The 9625-nt window shown below is 35.9% G+C and overlaps 1 protein-coding gene across 5 annotated transcripts in view; it reads right to left on the bottom strand.

The window, feature by feature from the left end:
* Anxa1 (annexin A1) overlaps window positions 1–9625 on the bottom strand; it is a 73369-nt gene that overhangs the window by 4880 nt on the left and 58864 nt on the right. For all 5 annotated transcript variants that reach the window (XM_028770122.1, XM_028770124.1, XM_028770123.1 and 2 more), the window contains 8 exons: window positions 6695–6774; window positions 6465–6573; window positions 5747–5841; window positions 4881–4994; window positions 4122–4212; window positions 2375–2454; window positions 1716–1772; window positions 420–513 (listed from right to left, as the gene is read on the bottom strand). In XM_028770122.1, the coding sequence (XP_028625955.1) occupies window positions 420–513; window positions 1716–1772; window positions 2375–2454; window positions 4122–4212; window positions 4881–4994; window positions 5747–5841; window positions 6465–6573; window positions 6695–6760 (706 nt within the window). In that variant the 5' untranslated portion in view covers window positions 6761–6774. The remainder of the gene's footprint in view (window positions 1–419; window positions 514–1715; window positions 1773–2374; window positions 2455–4121; window positions 4213–4880; window positions 4995–5746; window positions 5842–6464; window positions 6574–6694; window positions 6775–9625) is intronic.

Below are 9625 nucleotides of genomic sequence, written 5' to 3'. Positions count from 1 at the left end.
GTCCTCCTCCTCCTTCTTCTTCTTCATTTTTGCCCCTTTTATGTTTTTTATATCTCTTGTCATAACTACTCCAAAACGTTAGAAGAATAGAAACAGGGAAAATAAGTTATGTTTTCCACTCCAAAGCCAGAAAGTATGTTTTCAGTGGTGTGGTGAATGGTATCAGATCAAGCTGACCAATAGGCATACAATAATAAATGGGCAGCATCACTAAAGCCATTTGATGGAGAAAGACCTTTTTCTTTCCTTCCCTCTCACTTGTCCTCCATAAGCAACCTGTGATATTCTCTAAACACAATCCAGAAAAACTAATTTCTTGTTACCTCTGCGAAGATGAGGATAGCTCCTACTGGTCAGAATTGTAATGAACACGTTCACGTTTCTCTAAACACAATCCAGAAAAACTAATTTCTTGTTACCTCTGCGAAGATGAGGATAGCTCCTACTGGTCAGAATTGTAATGAACACGTTCACGTCTGTCCCCTTTCTCCTTTCTCCAGCTTCATACAAAGCCTGTCAAGAAATGGATAAGTAGCCATGGGACCATGCACTGAATGACAAACACATAAAACTGCTCCATTTAACAAAGGTCATATAAGCAATTAATCTGTACTAGATATGATCAGAGAAGGCAGCACTGAGGTTGGCCTTTCTTGAAAGTGAAGACAGGACAATAAAGTCAGCCGTATCTCTCAAGGCATTTTGTAAACATGAAAAACTGAGGATATGTTGTTTTCAGGATATCTCTTTGCTTAGCTAATTGCTTTAAAATCATTCTGCATATAAGAAAACTCAAGGAATCCTTAAAAACTACTTTGTTTTTCTTCCATTCTTTACTGCTCAAAGAAATTATTAACAAGTAGTATCAATAAATCAAATATTCAACTGCTGCCTAGGTCTTGCGTTTCCCCTCTGTATTCACACATTTATTTGCTACTGAACCATATTCCATATTGATGCTATGATTTTGTACTAAAATTTCAACTCTGAAATTTGAAAGCTGTATAGTCTTAGGAAGTAGTTTAAATACAATTATTCTCCTTTGTAAATGAAAACCATGATCCCTGTCATTTTTGTTACAAATATGTTTTATAAAGTCTAAAATATTAATTTCTCTCACAGTCCTGAGCCATATCAATCATGTAGTCTCTGTAAATATAAATAAAGAAGCCATAGTAGTCAGGAAATTGAAAGATATTCACAAATATAAATAAGTGTAATTGTTATTATGGGCAATTACACATCATTATTTTTTATATGTTTGCACAATTTCTACTAAAACAAAGATTTCAGTGTGTTTCTAGCTTTCACTTTACTCGGCAATAATTTCCTTTTCTAGCTGAGCATAATGATGATTTTTTTTCTAGTCCCTGCAACTGAGAGACAGAGGAAAGAGGATTTCAAATGGATAGCAACTTACGCTACCCCACCAAGAGCTTGGGCTTACATATAGTTATGTTCTTACACTAAATGTTAAATTTTGGAGTGTTTTTAACCCAACAGTTATTAGGAAATACAGACAAGTTGTTATTTAAGTTGTCATTGGCATTCTGAATAATAAGATTAATTGGAAACAAAAAATCTACATTTTCTATCCCTGGGCTACAAGAATCTGTGTCTAATTAAATGAACATTAAGGAACCATTGGCTTCTCAGAGAACCAGAGATCTGCCTCCATATATAGAGAATAAGAAGGTACGAATATCCTTGCTTACCCTGGCATCTGTATCAGCCAGATCTTGATTCACACTCAAATCCTGACAACGGTCACCCTGAAAAAAATACACCAATATATTGTAAGATTTTCTGTAGGATGTAATCACAAGATATTCTTAATTCTCTTAAAATCAAGCAATAACTTTTGAGGAAAAAGATTGGAAATAGTGTTTATCCTCTCCAGCTGTGTTGCACTAGGAAACACAAGCAAGACAAAGTAGAGCAAGTTTGTATGAGCTCACTTAGGTGTGCTTCCTAAATCCCATGAATCCACAGAAGCATACAGTACATTGATGATAAGCAGAAATAGTAGGGTTGGATACCCAGGTCTGGAGGATGCCGATGAAAGGGCACCATCTCTAATCAGCAGGAGCACACTGTGGCATTATTATAGAGTAAGGGAAATGTAATATGTATCATAGTCGATATCGATGAGTGACCAGAAAATAAACTTTAAAAGTCTCAACTAAAAAGTGATAGGAAGTTAGAATACAAAGACATTATTTTATGCCATTAATTGGCATCCTATATATCAAAATATCAGTGTTCCCTCAAATACATACAATTATGATTCATCAATAAGCAGTATTATTTTAAGAGAGAGTTTCTCATTCCTAGAAAATGATAGCAAAGACATTTCCAAAGCATAAAGTTATACCTTGGCAAGAGTAAGCAAGGCTTTTCGAAAGTCTCCAGATGTATCTGAAGTGATATCTTTGGCCAGATCTCTTTTCAGCTCTAGGAGAGAAGAAAAATAACTTTTGTAGTAAATTATTTAAAAATACTGATGTACATAACAAAATAATATCCAACACACTTGTCCCAGTTTATTGGTTACAAGGTTGAATAACTCGTGATACTTATTTCAGGCAACTCTGTTCCTAATTACATGTAACTCATGTTGCATGTGTTTTATGAGAATGGAAAAATGAGAGCAGCTGAAATGTTAAGACTATAAAACACTTGCCTACAGATCAATAAAAAAAAACTGAGCAATGCTGTGTATGAAAATTCAGAGTCACAAATAGTTTCTAACAAGAATGAATTGCTAAAGACACATTACCAAATCATTTTGAAATGTAATTTGTCACAATTTAATTGCTAGAATGAATGGAACGGCATTTAAAAGGAAAAAGAGGGAATACTCGCTTGAACATTGGCTATTTATTGATATATATATATATATACATATATATATATATATAATGTTCAATGGCAGTTGTTTATGTATATGTGCAGTTATTTAAAACTCATTTCTACACACATCCATTTAGTTATCAAATGCACTGCTTTAATGAAAATATAACTGAACTTATGATGAAATAGATACAGCACCTTAAGCTATTAAGTCTTCAGGATCATGGAGAAATGTGAATGTGTAACTTTGTAAAGTATGTTTCATCAAACACATTAATAATTACATGTCTTGCTTGAATTACTACTGACAAATGGCTCTAAGACAAGCATCAGTATTGGAGTAAGAACTGCAGAAAATCTGGTTGAAAACTTCCTTACTTTGACTCATATGCTAAATTGAGAACAATGTGCAATGTCCCATGAGTGTTCGGTAAGAGAAGCCACATGTTAACAAAACAAAACAAAACAAAACAAAACAAAAAAAGCCATCTGCTCAGAGGAACTGGAAAATCACTAGAAACCACAGTCCCTCAACAATGAGGAAAGAATCACTGACTAAAGGCCTCATGGTCTGATGAGCCATCCATAATCTCATGCGAACTATCTATCTAACCAGAGAGAAAAGAAACTGAATCATTTATGCTATCAATGGTGAAATTAAGTATCCCAACAAAAGGGCTGGAAAGATGGCTCAGTGATTAAGAGCACTGACTGCTCTTCCAGAGGTCCTGAATTCAATTCCCATCAACCACATAGTGGCTTACAACCATCTATAATGGAAACTGATGCCCTCTTCTGGTGTGTCTGAAGACAGCTACAGTATATATGCATATACTATATATAACATATGTATTAAAGCTATTTTTAGAAATCCCAACAAAAAATTAGAAAGATGAATGGACAGTGTTCTGATAAGAAGTAATTATTTAGTCATTTTAAAATAAAAGGCACCGGGTAGTTCAGAACAGTAGAAATCTTTTTAGAAAGCCATCTAAGACCAAAAATAACCTGAATTCAATTCTCTTTATAACCATTTGTGTTAATTGCCTCTGGAAGAAATATTCTGTTAAGGTGCAAGTTGCAGGTGGGTTTGGGTGTTTTCTTGCTCTCACCTCACCCTACATTCTGGGAATAGTGCACCAAGCTGGAAGAGACCATTTTAGGATGTAGGCTTTCTAAATCATACAGTCACTATCCATAGCTGACTTTCAAAATGTATTTCTATCTGATTTTCTGTCCAACTCAGGCACACAGACACGGGGCCTGACCTTCTCTGTAGACTCTATTAATCTCTCTGATTTGCTCGTTAGTTCTTGTTGTCAAAATCTCAATGAGAGTGTCTTCATCTGTTCCAAGTCCCTGAATTTAAAGAAAAGAAAATCCATTTAAAGTTTTTCACTCAAGAAATCAACTTGTTTTGTCCACACAAAGTTTATAGTAATTTGTCATTTAGTAAATTTTGTCCATATTTTTAAAAACATATAACATCCTTTTAAAGCAAAGTAGGTTTATGTTCAGTATTTGGGATGAAAGTTTAAAGAATACATATATTTGATTTATGCATTTTAAAAGCATAAAAAACATTAGTTCCCATATTTACTTTTTCATGTATCTACTGATTGCTTCATTAAATCATTAAGTTGCTTAGTCACTGAACTCTGATTGACAGTCTTGTAGTAGATAATGAAGGCTCTGACACAGTAACACACAGATTTGTCCTGCACAGTTTTTTAGGAAAGTTGTTTTTCATTAAAAGAATAATTTAGGGGTCTGGTGAAAAGGCTCGACTGTTAAAAGGATTTGTTCATGCAGAGGACCCAGATTCAATTTCTCTCATCCACACAGTGATTTGCAACCATCCATAACTCCAAACACTAGAGGATCAAAAGCCCTCTTCTGACGGAGAGTGCTAGCCACACAGTTGATATATAGATACATTCAAGTAAAACATTCATTCAAATAAAACATTTTCAAAACTGCTGGGGGGGGGGGCTGAGGGTGGGGGAGAGGTAGTGAGAATAATTTACCTTCATGGCACCACGGAGTTCATCTGCATCCAGTTGAGCTGGAGTTTTTAGCATAGCCAAAACCACCTCCTCCAGGTGGCCTGTAAGGGCTTTTCTCAAGGTTTCATCCAGGGGCTGGAAAAACAAAAGCTTTAGTGAGTTCCTAACAGTCTTGTTCCTAGTGACATCTCACTTTGGTCATCCATTAGAGCTCCTTTCATCCATGCTAAATATCAGTTGGATATTTAGGATGTCCTCTCCATCCTTTAATGTAGAGTGCGTAGATGAAATGGACTGCATCCAATACTAACTTCCTAAAGAACTGTGTTCTCAGTGTTCCTTACAGGAAAGGAATCACAAAGCTCAAAACACAAAGCTGTCACATGTTTTTCATTGGTCTAGTAAACACTATAATTTAAAAAATATTTAGAACCTTCCATTTTTTTAATTGCACCCAGTTAAGAGCAAACTATAGTTGTCACAAAAGATATAAAGTTCACTTCCAACATAGAGTTGCATAAAATATTTAGATTTCTTCATAAAGCAGCTCATTTTTTTTTTGTGACATCTCCCCAAAAATGCACTTCAGTAAGGATACATTATTTGTTCCTCCACATAAATTTGATACCTATTTTGCTTAAATGGATGGCTTGCCTCCAGCAAGAACGTCACCTCTGAAAAACTGTGGCAAAATGACCAATGTTTGAACTGAGAAAATTTGCTAAAAAGTGATCCTATTGAAAAAAAAGAGACAAATACTGTGACTTTGACTTCGGGAGTAATGGGCTAATGGTATTTAATATAGAAAGACTGAGAATTGTGATTCAGAAGCACACTGAAACATGAATATGAGCAAACTGAACGTTTGAGTTCATCACTCTCCTCACCTTTCCAGTCTCCTGTAAGTATGCTGCCTTGATCTGCTGGCGCTGAGCATTGGTTCTCTTGGTAAGAATGTCAATGATGGTTGCTTCATCCACACCTGGAAATAAAAGATCTGAGGCTTTAACATCAATTCTCCCAATCACTAACAATTGACAGAAAGTGATTCATTATCAAGGCGGTTCTCAAGGCACATTCATAGCAAAGCTGGCAAAGAGAATTGCATCAGCCTGGAAAATGAACAAACACCACACTATGTATCAAACTGGAGAACAGAAGATGACACCTCATCCATTTGAATGGAAAATGAAGAACCAATCAATAGTTTCTGGACTTCAGCACCCCAGAATCACATTCAAACCCTCAATGTGATCACCAATGCTCATTTAAGCATTGATTTCTACTAGAAACAGACTGGTAAGGACATCGGTTATAGCAGCAGAGATTCCACCACTGACCAAACTTTTCTAAGTACCGAAAGGAAGGACATCTTATTCTTTGGAAGCAGAGGCTAACTCCATAGCACATAGAGGCCTGAAATGGCAACCTTCCTGCCTTGGCCTCTCTAGTACTGATGTTATAGGTAAGAACCATTGCAGCTGACTAAATCTTTTAATGTCCCCAGTGTAAGACTCTACAGCACTCAGATTTGTTTCCCAGTAACTGTTGAAGTAGTTTCTATGAAGTGTTTAGGAGGAGATTCTTCTATGAAAACACACTCACCTTTAACCATGATAGCTTTGTGCAAGGCAGCAACATCCGAGGATGGATTGAAGGAAGGGTAGGGGCTCACTGCTGACCCAGGACCACCTTTGTATGATTTTACAGATTGCTGTGTGTGCAAGACACATGAATTAGTTTTCATTCATTCATTCATTCATTCATTCATTCATTCATTCATGTTAGTATCTGTTTTAGTATGGTAACTACTTCATAATATTTTGACTACTTACAACATATTCCTGTTCCTGATTGTCAATGAAATAGGCCGACTTGAGGAATTGTGATACCATTGCCATTTTTAAAGAAGTATCTGGAAAGAAAATGAATAGGTACTTTTATATAATAAAATCAACATCCACGAACACTACCCTTTACACTCGAAATACTACAATAGAAAGCAAATTTGTCTTTACTGCTGTGATTCTTCTTTGGTGCATCATAAAATGTGCAGTGTTTATATTTTTTTAAAAACTCTTCTTACTGTTAAAATGAAACTCACAGCCTCTACTCAGAAATGAGCCATTTTCTTGGTCTTTCTAGTTCTGCCCTCTAAGGTTCAAATGTAAGTATAGGGTCTGAGGAGAAGAGCTAATGATCACACCCCTGATCTAAATTTACAGACTACCCAGAGATGCTAAGCAAGAAGGATGCTAAAGCTATGATATGTCTTCCTTCACCTAAGGGAATCTAAAGCTGGTGTGTGCTCTCTGGCTGAAAGCACAAAGGCTAAGGAAACTTCTGGTAAAAGTGGTGTGTCAAGAGAGACTTTCAACACTTTAAATGTAAATAAAGAAAATATCCAATAAAAAAAGAAATAAGTCAAAACAGATCTGGTAGAAAGCTTCAGAGGAAAAAAATAGAAGGAAGGTTTGTCATATTTGAGAGACTGCATAAAGTTTGCTAGATGAGGAAATGTTAATAGAAGTTGCAACAAGGAATTTACATGTTATGTCCACAGCTCAGAGCAACATCATTATGTGTGTGGAGAGAAGTGTGATCCCATTTGTATTTTAGTAGGAACATAGTTTTTATATCTTGATGGGTCATGGGAAAGGATGAAGAGAAAGGTGAGACCATTCAGTATATCATGTAAGCACCTGTGTGGGTTCAGTGAGGGTCTGTGCCAAAGGCATGTCTAGAGAAAATTTGCTTTCTTCTATGAAGTAAAATAACATGGAACCATCTACAGGACTGGATCAAAACTCTATGCATTTCTTTCTTAAAAAATGCAGCTTCCTTCCTTTTTTGCCTTCATTTCTTCCTCCCTCCCTTCCTCCCTCCCTTCCTTCTTTCCTCCCTCCCTTCCTCCTTCTCTCCCTTCCTTCCTTCCTTCCTTCCTTCCTTCCTTTTTTCCTTCTTATTTTCTTTCCTTTCTTTTTCATTGCTCGTTGTAAAATTATTTGAATAGAAAACTGTCTTCACATTTCTTCCCATTTGACCAGTTTAAACATTATTCTTGTATGCTCACACACAAAAAGAAAAGGATTATTTTATCATCGTTTTTCCTCTGTTCTAACAAGAAGCACTTGGGTGATCTTGCAACATGTATAAAATTTTGGCAACTATCATAAAGGGTATCTCAAGTTGCCTGCATAGCTTGTAGCCCGGCAATGTTTCTATTTAATGGAACAAAATCTTTTTAAAACTTAAAGTATGATAAGGATTGGTCTACTTTCTCTACGAACACAAAATACCATTGATGATTCCTTTTGTCAGAGTCCACATTTTCTTTGGAAGGTGGTATTCTGGATCTATACTCATCTAAGTCTGACACCCTCAGGAGATTGCTCAATGAATGCCTTTAAGGAAGGGTAAAAAGATAATCTGGGATTTCAGTTTAGTTCAGCCATAAAACTTAGAAAGAGTAAAACTCATAAAGTTGTCTCTCACTAGTGTGTCCAGACAAAGTTTTTCTATCTGTATCTGCTGCAAAAGTGATTCATTTTCAAATAACAAGATTAAATACCAGAGGCAAATAATACTCAAAACAGAAACATTCTGCACCTAACGATGATAGAGCTTGTTCAAATTACTATTTTGTCATTTGTATGAAGAACATTCACCAAAGTCTTGTATTCGTTCCCATATCAATGCCTTCAAAGCTATTCCCTAAGGTAAAGTCATGACACGCAATCATGCATGGTATTGTACTTCCCGCTATAGTCGAATCTGGTGTAATTGCTGTTGCCACACAGTATTTCACATTTTGACTGCCAAGTTGGCACACCTACAGCTTCATAGCACTTCTGGCGAAGTTTCAGCATTCAGAGTTGCTATCCTGACCACCACACCCAAGCCCTGGTAAAATGGAATCTTCAAAAGGAATGATCTGATCACTTGCTTTAAAAAAAAATCAGTAATTTTGTTGTTTTCAGTTGAGACAGAAAAAGTTCTTTAAACTGGAGGATAGTATAAAATCAAAAGTGATGATGACAACTCAATATTGCTCTTAGGAAGTTATGAAACTACAGTGCTTTCACGGTTTTTAGGGTGGTTAAAAATAGCTGCATAGTGCATAACTTTTTGAAAACTGAGAAAGCTTATAATGAGATAATGACTCTGTTGATTATATTGTGCAAAAGAACAAGAAGCAGTAGGTTGAACAATATACTTGACAAGACTGTCCTTAGAAAAGACAGTTTTGAACCTGCATCTTCTTAGCATCCTCATTCTAGCCTGCTGTATATGCACAGGCCAGAAGGAAGGTCCAGAAAGACAAAGCATACAAAACAGAATAGTCTTCATGAAGGTCAGAAGAAGAAAATGGATTCTAGAGTCAGCTTCCAGCTCTTATCAAAGTTGAAGGACTGTAAATACATGTATGCTGCTCTAATGAAAATTTATTTTATCACAGCCTGCTAAGTGCTAAAGATATTAACCTTCATTAACAGAATGGCTTACAGATAAAGCACTGTTCAGATAGCACAGGGAGAATGTCAGGCAGATTCATAGCTGACCTTCTCTGCCTACTCATCACTTGGATTCTTCGTGGAGACAAACTTACTTAAATGGAAGATTTTGTTTCTTCCATCTTATTTGTTTTAATATAATATTGCTTTACCTCAACACATACTTCAGTTAGTTAGCAATACGTTTTCAATCCAAGTCAATCTCCAAGACTAAAATGAGCTAATTCGAAGATAACTCACATGGAAGTTTAT

Source organism: Grammomys surdaster, unplaced genomic scaffold (assembly GCF_004785775.1).
Source record: "Grammomys surdaster isolate TR1022 unplaced genomic scaffold, NIH_TR_1.0 198, whole genome shotgun sequence".
NCBI classification, from domain to species: Eukaryota; Metazoa; Chordata; class Mammalia; order Rodentia; family Muridae; genus Grammomys; species Grammomys surdaster.
Note: the sequence above shows the minus strand (reverse complement) of the source record. Positions and strands in the feature narration are given on the sequence as shown.